General features: G+C 39.5%; 1 protein-coding gene across 5 annotated transcripts in view; it reads left to right on the forward strand.

The window, feature by feature from the left end:
* Positions 1 to 18,899, forward strand: part of LOC105478008 (sodium leak channel, non-selective) — a 369,785-nt gene that overhangs the window by 257,924 nt on the left and 92,962 nt on the right. For all 5 annotated transcript variants that reach the window (XM_071081072.1, XM_071081074.1, XM_071081073.1 and 2 more), the window contains 2 exons: positions 15,902 to 16,038; positions 17,598 to 17,739. In XM_071081072.1, coding sequence (XP_070937173.1) covers positions 15,902 to 16,038; positions 17,598 to 17,739 — 279 coding nt within the window. The remainder of the gene's footprint in view (positions 1 to 15,901; positions 16,039 to 17,597; positions 17,740 to 18,899) is intronic.

An 18,899-nucleotide genomic window follows, 5' to 3' on the forward strand; every position in this document is an offset into this window, starting at 1 on the left:
ATCTTTGGGTCAGAGATGACTCTTTTGATGTCAGTTTATTATTGCCCATAACTTTTCATGATGTAAATCTCAAAAGATAATTTTAAAGAGCATTTGATCTGCTATTTCTGAAATAGCTACTTTTACAATAAATTCTTACTTTTATAATAAATGTTAGGCTTTTTATAATAAATTCTCTGTCACACTAAGATATGAACAGCAATAAAATTGGTTTGAAGAAATGAAATGGCTAAGACTGAGAACAGTTTAGATCAAGGTTTAAGCCAAGAAGTCACAACAGAGGCTCAAAAGTTGGGAATATCAATTATCAGCATAAAAACAACAGCCTGGGAATCTAGAAGTCAATCAAAAAGTGGAAATATGGGAGGCCAATGTGGGAGGATCACTTGAGCCCAGAAGTTGGAGACCAACTTGGGCAATATAGTGAGGCCCCATCTCTACAAAAAAATAAAATAAAAACTATTGCAGTGTGGTGGTCCATGGCCTGTGGTCCCAGCTGCTTGTGAGGCTGAGGTAGGAGAATCACCTGAGCCCGGGAGGTCAAGGCTCCTGTGAGCTGTGATTGTGCCACTGCATTCCAGCCTGGGCAACAGAGAAAGACCCTGTCCCCCTGAACCCCCCAAAAAAAGATAAAGATAGAAACAGTCAACTGGATTTTTACAGTCAAATAAGTAAAAGTGGGAGATTCAGAAGTCAGTTCAAAACAGGAGAAGTACCTGTTAGAATTGATGTCCTCCTGACATGAGTGGAATTGTGTCCCTTAAATAGATACATGGAAGTCCTACCCCTCAGTCCCTGTGAATGTAACTTGATTGGAAATAGGGTCTTTGTAGATGCAGTCGAGTTAAGATGAGGTCTTTAGGGTGGACCCTAGTCCAATATTACTGGTGTCTCATAAAAAGAGAAGAGACACAGACACACAGGGAGAGCACCGTGTGATGATGGAGCAACAGACCGGAGTGATGTGGTCCACAAGGAACACCCAGGATTGCTGGGTCCATCACCAAGATCCATCACCAGCAGTTGGAAAAGCCCCGTGGAGTAGACCCCCTTCAGAGCCTCCAGAATGAGCTTGTCTTGCTGACATCTTGATCTCAGACTTCCAGCCCCCAGAAATGTGAGACAATACATTTCTATTGTTTTGAGCCACCCAGTTTTTTGGAACTTTGTGGCAGCGGCCCTAGACAACTAACACACCTCCAGAGCCTTGTTCTCTGGACTCAAGAAGAAACGATCCCTTCTAAAGCTGGCAAGTAGCCTGGCTGAGAGCGTGGGGCAGCAGGGAACAATGGACATACCCTTGGAATCCTGCGCCAGCCTGCACCACCCTGGAGCAGCTTTCTCAGCAGATGGAGTTATTTTATTCTGCCTTTCTTTGATTATAGGAATCAAACCCCATCATAGTAAAATTTTATAGACTTCAGACTTTCTTAGAGGAAAGGTTTCTGTAAGCCCTTCCGAAATTTCATTTCACGTATGATTAACCCAAACCAGAGGGATTTGGCTTTAGAGACCTTTTCTTTGCCTCATCCACGGATACTCGGGACTGTTTTGTTAGCATGATCTCTCTTACCATGGAACAAACATGAAACTACACAGCTAAGATTGTCCACTTGAGTTCACATTGGTGGGTTATCGGTTGTATCATTCTTTAATTGTGCTAATTCAGAATTATTTTCATTCCAGTTTCCACAGCACTCTGCAAGGTAACCCTTCAATTAAAAAAAAAAAAAAATAGGTCAGGCACAGTGGCTCACGCCTGTAATCCCAGCACTTTGGGAGGCCAAGGCAGGTGGATCACCTGTGGTCAGGAGTTTGAGACTAGCCTGGCCAACATGGTGAAACCCTGTCTCTACTAAAAATACAAAAAATTAGCTGGGTGGCATGTGCCTGTATGTAGTCCCAGCGACTCGGAGACTGAGGCAGGAGAATCACTTGAACCCAGGAGGCAGAGGTTGCAGTGAGTTGAGATCGTGTCTGCAAATCTCCATCTCAACAAGAGTGAAACTCCATCTCAAAAAAATAAATAAAATAAAATATAGTGGGATTTGGAGGGGAAATGTGCCCAAATTGGAGAGAAGCTCACACTTCAACTCCAACTGAACACTGCCCACTGCTTAACTATAAGGATGCTATTTTATTTTGTTTCCTTTAATCAAGAGAACAAAATTGTTAAGAAGCATGAGTTTACTGCACTGTACTGTTAAAAACAGCAAGGATGATAATGAAGAGCAACCTCACAGCACTTTTTCTTTCAGATCCTGTCACAGGCAATAGAAAACTAGGTTTGCAGTGGTTCTAAGATAAAAGCATGACAATTAGTTTTCAGTTTTATGCCGCACCTGACAGTTGTTGAATTACAAAAAGGCTTTCTTATAGTTGTGTTAAGATTTGTTGTGAGGAGTTAGAATAGTAAGGTTTACCCTGTGTGGACCTACACATTAAATAGGAACGTGCTGGAGCTGGAGTCACTGCCTTGATTCCTTTTGGACTCAAGCTTCACACAGTCCATTTGGATCTTTTTTCAAGAAATTCATGTACTTTTCCATTCTCCTGGAAGCATCCTCACCATCTGCTTTATCATCCATTCTTCAAATATTTGAGTCCCTACCATGTGTACAAGGCTAGGCCAGGTATAATAATAAATAAGTTCTTTGCTCCCATGGAGCCTTCTGGTCTAATAGGGGAGTTGGATGTAAATCAAGTAATTAAAATAATTCCTAACTATGTAAAGATTGAGATGAGCTTTCTTCAGAAAATAACATCATTTAAGGAGAGACATTCGTAGAAGACCCTGACACAAATGGTGGTCAAGGGTGAGGATGAAGAAAGTTACAGGAGAGCTAAGTTTTGCAAGATGAGCCTTGTGGACTTCACAGAGGTGTGGTGGGTCAGGGGAGGGGAGCACAGCTCCAGGGAGAAGGGAAAGCCTCTGTGCACCCAGAATGCAGGAAGTCCAGGGTGGAGTGGTACAGAGTGAGTGTGGAAAAGTCAGCAGGGCATGAACCATTCAGTGCCCTGAGAAACACAGTGAAGACATTTACCCTTTTTTTTTTTTTTTTTTTTGTAGACAGAGTCTCACTCTGTCACCGAGGCTGGAGTGCAGCGGCATAATCTTGGCTCACTGTAACCTCTACCTCCCAGGTTCAAGCAATTCTCCTGCCTCAGCCTCTTGAGTAGCTAGGATTACAGGCGTGCACCACCACTCCTGGCTAATTTTTATATTTTTAGTAGAGACAGGGTTTCACCATGTTGGCCAGGCTGGTCTTGAACTCCTGACCTCAGGTGATCCACCTGCCTTGGCCTCCCAAAGTGCTGGGATGACAGGCATGAGCCACCATGCCAGCCGGGATATTTACCTTTAATGTTTACCTTTGACCTGAGCCACTGAAAGCTTATAAGATGGGAGGCAGTGGTGAACCAGAGAGCTATTTGGAAAATAAAATCAAGTGGGACTTGGTGATAGGTTGGATTTAAAGACATGAGTGGGAGAGTCTCAAAGATGACTCCTGGTTTCAGGTTTCTACTAACTGAGTCAAGAAACACTAGCATACAATCATATTTGGGGGAAAAGTTCATCAACTCAGCCTTGGGCATGTTGAGTTGGTGAATCTTTCAAGGTGTCTAAGCAGAGATACCTAATAGTTGTGTATAGGTCTGGAGTTCAGGGGAGAAGGATGGCTGCCCAGAAATACAAATGTGAAAGTTCAATGTAATTCTTTTTTTTTTTTTTTTTTTTTTTTTTGAGACGGAGTCTCGCTCTGTCGCCCAGGCTGGAGTGCAGTGGCCGGATCTCAGCTCACTGCAAGCTCTGCCTCCCAGGTTCACGCCATTCTCCTGCCTCAGCCTCCCGAGTAGCTGGGACTACAGGCGCCCGCCACCTCGCCCGGCTAGTTTTTTGTATTTTTAGTAGAGACGGGGTTTCACTGTGTTAGCCAGGATGGTCTCGATCTCCTGACCTCGGGATCCGCCCACCTCGGCCTCCCAAAGTGCTGGGATTACAGGCGTGAGCCACCGCGCCCGGCTGTAATTCTTAATTATTTATTCAGGTGCTGTTCTAGACATGTGGGGTAGGTCAGTGAACAGAATAGACAAAAATGATTGCCTCCTTTGAGCTTCAGTTCTAGTAAAGTTCTCCATATTTTCATAATACTGGAAGGTATAAATCTGGATGAGATTGTATAGGGTGTGAAGAAAAAAGATACTGGAGCCTTGAGGAAGAACAACATTTAATAACTGCTGGTGTTTGCCTTTATGGTAACTCAATCTGTCTCTGTTTCCCTCCTTGTGTATTTTCACTTTCAGTTCCATTGCAAATAGTAAACATTTTCTGTGTCTCAAGTTCAAAACTCCCAACAAGAACAGATCTGATTGATCCAGCTAATCAATATGATTCCTTTTGGGCAGGAATTTCATCTCTGATTGCCTCACAATGCTGGCCGGTCTTATAGAAAGTCCTTCTCTTTGGCCCGGTTTCTGGCTCAACTAGCTTTGACAAGGGTGATGGGTGACTTTGTAGAGCTTTAGAGCTGAGTTAAAGAAAACACAAGATGAGGATAGGACATTTTTGTGGTGCCAGAAAATAACGAAGAGCTAAAAAGGAAAAAAAAAAAAAGAAAAAAGAAACAAACAAAATAGATAGATGTCTAAAGACTAGAGAAGCCGACTGAAAGAGCCCCTAGTGGCCAAAGCAGAAAGACTTTGAGCAATGAAATGAATAAGGACAGTATTGGGTTATAACCCAAAGAATACAATAAATAGTCACAAATACATATTTATATAAATACATGATTGAATACATAAATAAAGGAGAAGGGACAACTGATTCTCACAGAATAATTCCAAGTAATAAACATAGAGAAATAGAAATAATAGAATAATAAATGAAGGAAACAGAAAATGGCCATTAGGACACCATTGTAATTGCCACAGGCAAGAGCTAACGAATACCAAAATTAGTATGTGAAACTTTAAGGAGAAATAGAACATTCGCGTGGCCTCAAAGTGTCCTCTCTACATCTTTTTTTAATTATTGTAGCAGCTTTAATATCTGCCCACAAATTCTTTGATACTCCTCCTTCCTAAGAGATAAAGCTTTAATTCTTCTCTTTTAAGTGTCAGCTAAAGTCAGTGACTTGCTTCAAGCCAATGGAGTAGGAAAAGAGAAACATTGAATGTAACTTTATAATGCAGAAACCTGGCAGGCGTTACCTGACCCAAGTAAAGACAGTTAACCTCAATGTCATGTACACCCTGATATGATGAGAAGGGCGTATCATCCCCATGATACTTGTCCCAAAAATGTATAACCTCAGTCTAATCATGAGAAAACTTCAGGCAACCCAAATTTGGGGGACACTCTGCAAATTACCTGACCGGTACTCCTCGAAACCATCAAGGTCACTCACAACAAGAAGAATTAGAGGAATTGTCACAGCCGAGATGTGACAATGAAATGCAATGTGGTTTCCAGGATGAGCTCCTGGATCAGATGAAAGTCATTCATGCAAAAACCTGGGAATTCCCAATGAGCTCTTTAGTTAAAAGTATTTGACCAAGGTTAATTTGGTAGTTTTGATAAATGTTCTACGGTATATAACATGCTAGGTCAAGGTATACAGGAACTCTCTGTACAATCTTTGCGACTCTCGTGTAAGTTTTAAATTACTTCAAAATAGTGTTGTTGTAAATAGGATGAGAATTTTTTATGGTAAGCTATAATAATGCAACATATAAATTAGCTCCTGTGTTGCCTTGTTCAAAGACACATACATGTATGTAACTTTATGCCATGAATACGTTGTATCAAGTTTACACTTTATTATGCTTTTTTGATCTCAAAAAGCTGGGAACACACACTTTATCAAGAGCCACATGTGATTTTTGTGATTTTGTTTCTAGTAGAAAATCTGATGTAACTTGTCATTACTCCTCTTTCATCTTTGCCAGTAATATAACTCGTCTGAAATTGGAAGACTTGCTTGTGCTGTATAATATAGATGATTCCATATTGTAAAGGCTCTAAGAAAAGAATAATAGAATGAGGAGAAATATTACAAATGATCCTCTTCTGCCTGTTGATGGGAGTCTATTAGTGTTGATTTCTTGTTCTCATCTCATCACCACTGGATTGTCATTGTATCGTGTGTACAACGTGAGGCCACAGGGCTACAGAGAGTTCTGCCCTTAATTAAAAATGTGTCATGCTAGTAGGGGAAAGCACACATAATTAGAAAGTTATAGTGCAAACCGCTGAGCAAAGTGCACAGAGGAAGATGTGGCTAAATGCAAGGAGCACACAGGAAGATGTGACTAAATGCAAGGTGCACAGAGGAAGATGTGGCTAATTTGGTTTAGAGGCAGGTCCTGGAGGATGTGTCTAAAAATGAAGCATAAAATTTTCTTAGGAAAGTGAGAGAAAATATCCCATATAAGAGGAACAACAGGCACAAGATTCAGAAGTAAAAGCGTACCAATTGCTTGAAAATGTTGTTTGGATGTGGCAGTATACAACAGTTTTAGAAGCTCAAGCTCTGGAATCCGGAAGTCCAGTTCTGTGTGACTTCAGGCAGCTGATTGAAGCTCCATGGACCTGTTTCCTCATCGATGACCTTGCATCACATGGAGCTGATTATGGTACCAACATCAGGGATCTAATTTTTAGGGTTAAATAATATTAGCATAAAGTGCTCAGCATCATATCCAGCATGCGTGTTTACTGCTTCCTCTACCAGTTGTTATTCTGAGAAATATTCCTGGAGAAGATGGTTTTAGAGGGATTTACAAGAGTTAAATACGTGTATTGCAGGCATGGGGAACAGTATCTTCATGTGACATCCCTGTGTGAGGGGGCCACAAACCTACAGGTTAGAGCACAGAGGGCAAAGCACTGGAAGGCCCACTTATGCCATGCTAAGAAGATTCGAATTTCTTCTATACATAATTGATAGTCTTTGCATTGGTTTAAGGACCAGAGAGACATAAAGGTATTTCTTTTCTAGATGTTCTAAAAGATTGGTTTAAAGGGACAAGACTAAGACAAAAAGCCAGTTAGGAAGGTTTCAGGAGTCTCAATGAGATGAAATTTGGATGACCGAGTGACCACTGGGTTCAGCAAAATAGGAAGTGTGCTGACTTTGCCAAGAGCAGCCTCAGTGAGGCAGGGGGGACGCCTGAGACAGGAGAGGATGGAAGAGGGGTGGGAAGTGACATAATGGTGGTGTACATGCATCTCTTTGAAGAAGCAAGCTTAAATAGCGAAGGAGGCATGATCACGAGAAATGGTTTAACTGCCTATTTTCATTTTCGTTTTTACAACCAAGAGTCTTGAGAAAACAATCCAATCAACATAGCAAAGGAGAATAAATTGGGGAGAGAGGGAGAGGTTGAGTGGTCTCAGATTAGCCAGAGGAAAGGGACTCAAGAGCACCTACCTGTCACCCCATTCATATGGGTGACGTCATCCTCCTGTAGAGCAAGCAGTCACTGTGGCATGGTGATAGCTTTGGTTTGTATGGCACATTTCCCTTGAGTAATTCAAATTACAGGCATATTGCTAGCTCCCTTATACATCTGGCATTTATATAAAAGACTAAAGATCTCATTTTTTGAGAACACTGAAATCCAAAGGGGTGAAGAGATTATAAAACCGAACAAAAGTTTAAATCCATATCTTCTTACTTTTTTACTGTTTTTACTTATGCTATCTATCTCTGAAGTTTTATAAATTTAAAAAAAGAAAAATTACATGGGAGTGTGTGTGTGTGTGTGTGTGAGAGAGTGTGTGTGTGTGTGTGTGTATGTGTGTGTGAGTGTGTGTGTGTGTCCTGAATTCCCTTTGGTATGACATTTTCCCCTAGCACTTATGAATAATCATCTCATAATAAGAACCAAGTATCTAGTTTACGTGAAACTCTAATATAATTTCCTCTGAAGTGGAGCAAAAAGTTATATACTTTTTTATCATACTGAGCATGTTTCTATGACTCAGTAAATTCTCTAATGGAAACAACTGTGTCTCAGTTGAATAACAAAGGAGAGATACAATATAAAATAGAGATGTTTGGGACCTAGAAGAGTAAACCTACAAAATCAATCTTTATTTATCACCACTGTCTCTAAGAAATTATTAATGATATTAATGGGATATTAAGGGACAATAATGTGAGCAAAATGTGTTCATTCAACATAATTAGGTATTCTGGTTTTTGAATAGGTTTTTTTTTTCTTTTACTAGTTTATTAGAGTTGTTGGTTAGCTTAGCCTTGCTGCAAATATTATTTATGTTGTTGCACAAAGTAACCTTCTGAAGGACATTTAAAGCTTGTAAGATCTTAAGGGTTGTGATAACAGCATGAAAGTAAACATTTTATGCACATTTTGGGGATCTCATAGATGGCATAAATGCAACAGTCTGTTGTAAGTGCTCTGCTGAGCTCCCAAACCAACAAGCACAAACAGCCACTTAATTGCCCAGTGTACCCGCTCCTCTGAAAACAGAGCTTCTCTTCACACTTACTTCAGGAGCATACTGCTTGGACGAATGAGTAACCAGACAGGATACAGCACATGCAATTAATCAGCTAATGTTATGAGCATTTTGGGTGTCAGCTGTCACATAAAAATGTAGCTTTTATGGCCCATAGGCTAACCAAGAAATGAGCCCTCCAATTTATATCTATGACTTCAGTTGATGTGCCTAAATAATTGAAACCCCACTTTGACCTTGGGCATACTGGATGTATTAAATATTTTTGTAAAAGGGGGCAAATTAGTAACTTAAACATGTTTTTAAATGAAACATTTGAAAAGTCTACAGTATCGCTGTCTTCTATGCACTAATTTGAGTTGGTTGCCTGTTGTCCACAGCAGAAAAGACAATGCCCACCCACCTGAATAAATTCTGTGTTGGATTTCACAGGCCAGTGAGGGATATTCTTTATATTTATATATTAAGGTTTTATAATTACACAGAGATATTATTAAAAACCAACATGTGTGATCATTATTCCAGATACCCCATCTGTTTTGACTGTGTAATTTGGGTTGTAAAATCACATATACAAATTAGCAAGAGAAACTCCCTTGAAAAAATAATAGTTTACACCTTAGGAAGACGCTATGTTCTGAATTGCTATGTCATATATATAGATCCAGAAAAAACAGCCAAAGCCACTGTGTAAAGAAGCAAAGAGAATTCAGCCTTAATTTATTCACATAACAAAGAGGAGGAACTCCTTTCCTTTCTCCTGATTGAAGATAATGTGGTTATTTTTCCTATATTGAACAACCGCAAAATATTCTACAGTTATGTCAACTCACAAATCTACGCACAGTTTTCAAACTAACACGGACTAGGTTTCAAAATGAGAATCTCCCAAGTCTGAATGTTTTTTAAATTGTTTTCTTTTGGGAAATCATACAAAAAAATTACAAAAATTTATATTTAAGGTAATTCTTCAATTCAGCTATTCCTCACAGCAATCAGAAAGGAACTGAAATTGAATAATGTTTGAATATTTTAACAGAAGAAAGCCCAGGCTGAAATAGGGAAGATTTAAGCGATGAGGCAGAACACAGTATGTGTCATGCAGAGCAATTATACCCGAAGTCTCTTGAGAAGCCAGGGGAAGCAGAGGCTTTCAGCCGCCCAATGTATAATGATATCTCAGCCAGGCAGATGCTGAGGCGTAGAAGAGCACTGAGCTTAGATGACTTCTAGTCTTAAAGCTCAAGGTTTGAAGTTTGTTTCTTTGATTCTAATTTCATTCTTGCACATGTGCTTTTCTTTACCATGTGAATGTGTGACAAAGCTATCATTTGATCTCTCGGTTGCAGTCAGACTTCATGCTCAGCTGAGGCCATTATAAACTGCCTTTGTACTGTTCTTTACATTAGATTTTTCAATATGAAAAATAAAATCCCAGGATTCTCTACACTATGTTCTTTCCCTTCAAGAATCATGATCTTTAAAACACTTTTGAAATGGACATTTACAATTATAATTACTTTATGTTGAAAGATCTTCTTTTCTTGGTATAGTATAATGATCTTAAAAATTCATATCCACTTATAATCTATATTATTCGTTCATTTGCATCAAAGTAAATTTAATCTTGGAAAATCTTTGCTTAAATGCAAAAAAATGGGAAAAGAATCTGGATAAAAGGTAGAATACCATTTCTTTACATTTTAAAGAAGCTTAATAGTGACTTCAAAGTAATGTGTAACACTTTATTTGTCATGGTCACCTCATCCCCCACCACCAGCACACACCCTGTCTACTCCCATCTTACTCTTTCTTCCTTTTTCTCTGTCTGTAGTTTGGTCAAAATCATGGGTTGGGAAAGAAGTCAGAGTTTATGGTGATTGATAGTGCTGAAGTAAGAATTGAGTAATTTTGCTTAATTGTATCATCTTCCCTTTTTAAAAACTTTTAACTGAACTACAATATACATATAGAAAGATGTATTTTATACATTTTTGCAAACTGAACACACCCAGCACCCTGCTCAGGAAATATTGACTGTGCCTTAGAAGCCCCTTTCCATACTCCCTCCCCTTCCCCTCCACCCCCACCCAGGACAACCACTCTGCAGACACCGGGCAGCACATGTCAGTGTCACCTGTTGGTTTAACTTCATCCGCATGGAATCATTCAGTATGTACTCTGTTATTGTGTCTGGCTTCCTTCACTCACTGTTATGTTGTGAAATCCACATTCTTGCATTGAGATGTAGTTAACTCATTCAAATATTTAAATAAATCCAAATGTATTTTTCCATTCAACTGCTAGAGGGCATTTGGACAGTTCACATTTCGGGACTCTAACAACTGGCACTGCTGTGGCCAAGGGATGTCTTGTGCCTTATATGGGTGTGCACTCATTTCTTGCAGGCACGCACCTAGGAGAGGACCTACAGGGCTGCTGAGTGTACCTGTACTCATTTTTAGTTGATGCTGCTTCTCTCTCAATAACAGCAAAGAGTGCATAGGAACTGCCGTCCAGAAAGAGAACACTTTGCTTTTAGGAGGTTTGATTCAGTGCCTCAGCAGTGAGATTTGAAATACTTACCCTTCAAGCAGCCACTCATCTTCCTCTATGTTGACTGGCCCTTATGCACATCTGTAGAGCGATGATGGCCAGGTTTGCACAATCGTGAAGAACCCTCTGAGTCTCCAAAAAGAGCTGCTCATCTGTTCTTTGTAGTTTCATAGTGCAATGACCAAGTGGTGCTGAGTTCTAATTCATTTATTTACAGAGTTCTATTTCTACTCCCTAGAATGTACTAGAGAAGTAAATTTAAAATAGTATCTTGTTCCTAAGGAGCATGCAAGCTTTGGGGAGTGTAAATATCTCTAATACCAGTTAGAATGGGGGTGAAACCCATTTTTAAAACATGTAAACAAGGTGACTGTTGGTATCCTACATATGTTAATATATTCAAGGATCTTTGATAAAATATATCTTGCCATTTCCCTGACATGTCCCTTTACAATTTTTTTTTTTTTTTTTTTTTTTTTTTTGAGACGGAATCTCGCTATGTCCGCCAGGCTGGAGTGCAGTGGTGCAATCTCGGCTCACTGCAAGCTCCGCCTTCCGGGTTCACACCATTCTCCTGCCTCAGCCTCCCAAGTAGCTGGGACTACAGGCGCCCGCCAACACGCCCGGCTAATTTTTTTGTATTTTTAGTAGACGGGGTTTCACCGTGTTAGCCAGGATGGTCTCGATATTCTGACCTCGTGATCCGCCCACCTCGGCCTCCCAAAGTGCTGGGATTATAGGCGTGAGCCATCACACCCAGCCTACAAAATGTTTATATCTGTACTTTGTCTCAACCTTCATTAGTTTGTTAATGACAGATGCCATTCAAGTTAAACAACACAGGAGTCTAATTTTATTCTCTTCTGTGAATCTAAGGACACACATACTCCACACCAACAAATTTATTCAATCAATCAATAGATATTTTTTGTTTATCTCTCTACACTTCAGGATATATTTAAATCTTTTCTTTTATTTCCCATTCGTCTGCTGGAGAGTTTAGTTTAGGGTTGAGTTCCACCACCTGATCAACGCCATTATTCCTTCACTGAATATTTGCTCAGCTCACCTTGTGTCCAGCGCCATGCCAGCCACTGGCCCTGGAATAATGAGCAGATCCCTACACGGTTCCTGTCCTCACCAAGTTTACAGTCTCAGCGAAAAGAGATCTGTTGTTCAAGGGATCACACAATATAGCCTCAAACGACAGTACATGTAGGAGGTTTAACGGCATTCTCCCAAAATGTGTGTCCAGCTGAATCCTCAGAATAAGACCATCTTTGGAAAGTGAGTCTTTGCAGAGGTAATCAGTTAAGTTAATTGTTCTGGATGATCCAGTGTTTGGCATTTATAAGGAAAAGGAGAGTGGGATCAGACTCAGAGACACAGAAACACACAGGCCAAGAAGGTCACGTGGAGACAGAAGCAGGGATGGGGCATTACAGCTGCAGGCCAAGGAACTCCAAGCATGGCTGAGAATCACAAGAAACAAGAGAAAAGCAAAGAAGAAGGAATCTCCCCTGGAGCCTTCAGAGAGAGCATGGCCCTGCTGGCACCTTGATGTTTGACTTCTAGCCTCCAGAATGCTGAGAGAGTAAATCTCTATTGTGCTAAGCTAACAATCTAGTGGTAACATGTGACAGGAGTCCTAGGAAACTAATGTAATGTGGATTCAATTGAACCGTAAGAAAATGCAGATTTTCAACTGCTTTGAGCCACACAAACAGCAATATTATAGGATTCATCCTAACATGTTATGAGCTTGTAAGAGGAAAACCTTGTCAGAGAAAGCTTCTCTGAGGAATTTCTAGTAGAACTGAAATCTGGAGAACAAGTAGAATTTGATGGAGTTCAAGAGAGAAAGAAGAAGAGAGGGGAGCCCGGCAGAGGGGCAGCAGAGGGACGGGAGGTACGGAGGTTCTGAGGTAGAGGGTGCAGATCTTTCCGAGCAACTGAAGGATGTGACTGGAACCTGGTGTGGGGATAGGGCTAGCTGAGGCTGGACAGGCAGGGAGGCACCAAAACAAGGCCTTTGAGCCTAGATCAAAGATTGAGATTTTGACCAGGTATGGCAGCTCACACCTATAGTCCCGGCTACTCAGGAGGCTGAGGCAAGAGGATCGCTTGAGCCCACAAGTTTGAGCCTGGCCTGGGCAACACTGCAAGATCCCATATCTTTTTAAAAAAAAAGTTTCTATTTTTGTTTGTTAAAACAAAAGTTTCTATTTTTGTTTGTTAAAAGCGGTGGATAGCCAGGCGTGGTGGTGCATGCTTGTAATTCCAATGACTTAGGAAACTGAGGCTTGAACCAGAAGGCAGAGGTTGCATTGAGCGAAGATCACACCACTGCACTCCAGCCTGGGCAACAGAGCAAGACTTATCTCAAAAAAAAAAAAAAGAAAAGGAAAGGAAAGAAAATAAAAAGGCAATGGAATGCTATTGAAAGGTTTTAAGACAGAGCATGAGAAATTACAATAACCACAGAATGAAGAACAGATTAGAAAGATCTGAAGCAGATGGAGAAATCACTGCAGGGAGTGCAGGAACCCAGTGGTACATTGGCCAGGGAGGCACTGGTGGGGTGCAGGCAGTGGGCAGGCCAAGAGGCTTTTAGGAAAGAACTCTGTGTTTTCATTTCAATGACATGTCCCAATTAATATACCATTTGCCCTTTTGTCTCTTCGAAGACATTGAATTCTCATAAAATATACATACAGTGCTGATACATCTAGAGCCCCCAAGTCAACTCTTCTGACCATGTGTCTCTATTCTGCTGCCCATGAAGTCTCTTGGAATAGAAGTAGTGCCTTCATTTTTTTCTTATTTCTCTCTTTGCTCTCTACCTTGTGTTTCCAAGCACTCTGTTCCTATATTTACCCAGAGTGGCCATTCTGTTTTATTATCATTGTCTGTTTATAGAACTATCTACCCAGTTATACTGTGGGGCTCCATGAGGGCGAGTGCCTGACTTATTTGTTTTTATATCCCCTGAACTTAACCTGACCTATAAGATTTGATTTATAAGTGACAGTATCCATGCATAAATAAATGAGTCGGCAAATGCATGAGTTAACAAATACTTTATTTCTGCTTTATCTTATCACCTTTGGCCGGATATACCTGCCTTACACTCTGATCTAATCTAATAAATTAACTGCTTTTACTATTTCTGCTCTATTTACCACTGACAAATATTTTTCTACTAGTTGTATCAACTTATAGAAAACAAGACTCTTCCTGGTAAATCTCTTTATTCGTATATGGAATCGTTTTTCTGATTGCGTACATCTCACGGAGATGCTACTAGTTTTTGTTTTGTGTCTTTGGGAGCTAATTCCTTGCCATCGGCATCATCATAACCATGGAACTGTTGAGAACATGCCATTTTGCACACATTACTGTGTTGAGCACTCCAGTTAGGAGGGGAGGAGGCAATGAACAGCAGTGACTCCTTCTCTAAATAAGATTACCATCTAAGACAGAAAAACCAAAGGCTACCAACAAAATCAAATCAGACTTACAAATGGCTAAGGTAAATGTTTGTGTTACACAAAACAAAAATGTAAGAGCAATTTCTGCAGCCTACTAAGAAAACTAGAAATCAGGATCATCTCATCATGAGCTCACAACCAGTTGGATAGTTGAATTATCCATCATACTGAAATGGGAATGTTTCCCCAAAAAGAAGCCTTCATCTTCTCCTTAGCCAATTTGTATTTCCACGTGCAAGAGGGATGCATTGCCAATTCTCTTCCTGTTTTAAAATCTCTCTTGGCCTCTAATTCTTATCTTTCCACAACACCTAAGACAAATTTTAGTTATAGAGTAAAAGCGTACCCAAAAAGGAGGTAAATGAGCAGATAGTTTTTGAAACCTGCCTCCCAAACCCCTCCAAAAAGGCAGCCTGAACTAAATGTACTATTTGAAAGGGATCAGCGTTAAAAGATGCAGTTTGGGGAGCCGGGACAGAAGACAGGGCAGACATGGGGAAGTGTGTTCCAGTCTGCAGAAGGTCCGGGAGAAGGGGAGAGGTAAACAGAAGTAAAGAGGGACTCCAAGAGACGTCTGCACTGGGAGAGAAAAAGAGAGCGTAGGAAAGTGCAGCATGAATTCTGCGAGCCACAGTCCACCTTCACAATATCTTAGTTCAGCCTTGTTCCAGTTTATGATATTAAACCTGAGCTTCCCTGAAACTCAATTTGTAGAAATATAAATATATACTCTTAAATAAATCCATTTGATTGTCATTTCTCACAAAGATATCGTATGGCATTTAAGTTCGTCGTGTCCAAACAGGTCTGCAGCTAAATAGAAAACTCGCTGCATGGACCAAAGGTGGTGGTTCTGTTTTGAGCTTTTCTGTTTTAATCTGCTAGACCACATAACCAATTTTCTTGCCATTGTCTCTCTTTACAAATACTACTGGGTATGATTCTGTAGTTAATTTTTTTTTGTTTTTCATGTTTTTTAAAATTTTTAATTCTAGCTTTATATGTGTGTAAACAAATTTTATTGTTTAAATATGCAAGTAATAGTAAACCATTCAAAATGTCTGAGATGAAAAGAGGCTTCTCTTTGGGAATAAAATAACATAACGTTTTCCTTGAATTTTTTTCCGGTTTAGTTTTTTGTTGTTGTTGTTAAGTTTTATTTTTGTTTATTTCTGTAACTCAAAAGTTTTAGCTCATGGAGCAATTTATTTCGGGTAAGAGTCATATACTTGGTAGGCCTTCGCTGCCATCTACTGGCATTTCATGTAATTACTTATTATTGCTTCCATTCTAAAATTAATTTTGTGTAACATGTATAATAGTATTATAGATTCCCCCTTTTTTCTTCTTTCCATTTTTTCTTTAGTTAAAGCAAAGTGAAGCAAATGCAGACACCAAAGAAAAGCTCCCTTTGCGTCTGCGAATCTTTGAAAAATTTCCAAACAGACCACAAATGGTGAAAATCTCCAAGCTTCCTTCAGATTTTACAGTTCCTAAAATCAGGTACCAAAGTATCCCTTTAATTGCGTGTGTCACATACATCGTAAAAGATTCACCATCTTAAGTCTCATTTAACCCTTCTTTTAAGTATATGTGGGTTGGGTTTCTTTCTATTTTAAGTTATTACCTATCTTTCTACTACCTCTACCTCTATTTTTAAAAAATAAATAAACAAACAACTTTGACCTTTTAAGCAATGTATTCAGAGAAGAGTCACTTTATAACTGCAGTAGCCTAAGCAAGAAGGCTGCTTCCCATCGCTTCTCTCTGGGATGACTCCTCGGGAATGGGACGGCCCAGGAAACTGGAGAAGCTGTTCAATGTTGCAGGGATGGCAGGTAGACATCCATCTCTGACCCCAACCATATAAGACTAAAATTGCCTCTGTGGCCCTTTTATCTTCAAGCAAACAGAGAAACCACAGCTGGCCCAGTTTGTGTACTACTACAGCATTTATTTAGCCTACCATGTCAGGTTACCGTATAATTTGTCTTCCACTTTTTAAAAGAAGAACCATGGCATTTCTCCACTCATACTAATTTGATTTTCTACCATGTTTGCCCTCCAGTTAAGCAAATGCATAAAAGATGCTTTAAACACCTGTTCTTAATAATAAAAGGAAATTCTTCTAGTTATAGCTCAAGAAATTACAAATAGAATTATAGTAATATGTTACTAGTTTTAAAAATAATTCTGTGGAGGGTTATAAAAGTATGAGACTGGATGTGGTGCCATAATATTTAAAATTCAGATAGAAATATATTTGCATTTCTAATCTTAAAAAACAAAATTAATTGAATTTGGTAATTTGAAGAGACGTTACTTGAATTTTCATTATGCTTTGAAGATCAGATGAAGGCACTTGCTTTTGAGTCTTAAAATGTAAAATTCTCTCTTATTCATTCTTATGAGAAATGGACATTTAGAGAGAGCAACTAATTCTTCCAAGTCTTAGAGGGGAAAAAGGGTGTTTTATTACCACAATAAGATTCCAAAAACTGGGCTGGGTGCGGTGGCTCACACCTGTAATCCCAGCACTTTGGGAGGCCGAGGCGGGCAGATCACCTGAGGTCGGGAGTTCGAGACCAGCCTGACCAACATGGAGAAACCCCCATCTCTACTAAAAATACAAAATTAGCCAGGTGTGGTGGCTCATGCCTGTAATCCCAGCTACTCTGGAGGCTGAGGCAAGAGAATCACTTGAACCCGGGAGGCGGAGGTTGCAGTGAGCCAAGATTGTGCTGTGGTACTCCAGCCTGGGCAACAAGAGTGAAACTCCATCTCAAAAAAAAAAAAAAAAAAAAAAAAAAACAGATTCAAAAAACTACCATCAGTTACTGAGTAATATTGCTTGAAAGTTATTTCAAGGGTTTTGCTTTTTAAGCAGGAGTCACTGAGTTTCTAGGAAGCCGTTGCTAATGAAATATTTTCGTCATGGTCTAGTTGTCTGTGATCTTTTGTCATTGCTTTATCTTTGCTCAAGCAAACTTATCATTGCAAAATGCTATCACGTGCTCCATTCCATTAATAATGCCTGATGTGCGTATACTTCATTTGCAAAGGGAGAGTTTTATGAAGCAGTTTATCGACCGCCAGCAACAGGACACATGTTGCCTCCTGAGAAGCCTCCCTTCCACCTCTTCCTCGTCCTGCGACCACTCCAAACGCTCAGCAATTGAGGACAACAAATACATTGACCAAAAAGTAAGCTCCGCTGTTTCAAATAACCAGGCTTCTAAAAAGCATGTGTGTTTGAGAAAAGAACTGCAGAGTTCTTTGGGGTCCTGGAATCCAATTTCTCAAGAGAATAATTTTTAAAAAAAGATTTCATTTGTAAAAGATATCATGAAACCTAACATTTTTTACTGTATGCGTTGAAATTTTGCATTTCTCCGTGTCAGCTTTTGAGCTGCGCCATGTAGCAGCCATGAGACTTTGTAAACATCAAGAGCCTCCCAAATCTGCATTTTCTCATGTGCAGAATAAAGGGCCAGGATCTCCAAGGCTCAGTCCAGGTGTAATGACCTGCCACCTCCTGCAGGTACAACTGCTTATGTATACTTATTACATCAGAGAGAATACCAGAGTAGGTTTCTCTAAAATCAGTCAAAAGAATTGCCATTTATTCAATGCTTAGTATGTGGCAGGAACTTAGGGTCAAGAGCTTATTTGTGTTCTAGTTTACCTATTTCTTTATCATTTGAAAAGTAGATGGGAAAATTTTTTTTCAGATTCCACAGCAAAATATTAATAGGGAACCATATATTAAAAAGCAAATTAGGTAATAATTTTAAAGAAATGTAACTTTTCATTTATTCACTTTTTTAAAAAAATAATATAAGGGCTGGGTGCCATGGCTCATACCTGTAATCCCAGCACTTTGGGAGGCTGAGGCCGGTGGATCACTTGAGGTCAGAAGTTCGAGACCAGCTTGGCCAACATGGTGTAACCCCATCTCTACTAAAAATATAAAAATTTGCCAGGCATGGTGGTGGGTGCCTGTAATACCAGCTACTTGGGAGGCTGAGGCAGAAGAATCACTTGAACCTAGGAGGCAAAGGTTGCAGTGAGCCGAGATTGCGCCACTGTACTCCAGCCTGGGCAACAGAGTGAGACTCCATCTCAAAAAAAATAAAATAAAAGACATAAGACATAAAATGTATTGCCTGGGTACAATAAGTAAACATATTTATATATACACACATATACATATAAATATAATTATATAATTATGTAATATATAATATAAATGTATATGTATGTATATATTATATATTATAAAACATATATATTATATATTATAAAATATATATTATATATTATATATTAATAATATATAATATGTATTATAATATATTAATATA

The sequence above is a fragment of the Macaca nemestrina genome, chromosome 16 (genome assembly GCF_043159975.1).
Source record: "Macaca nemestrina isolate mMacNem1 chromosome 16, mMacNem.hap1, whole genome shotgun sequence".
NCBI lineage: Eukaryota > Metazoa > Chordata > Mammalia > Primates > Cercopithecidae > Macaca > Macaca nemestrina.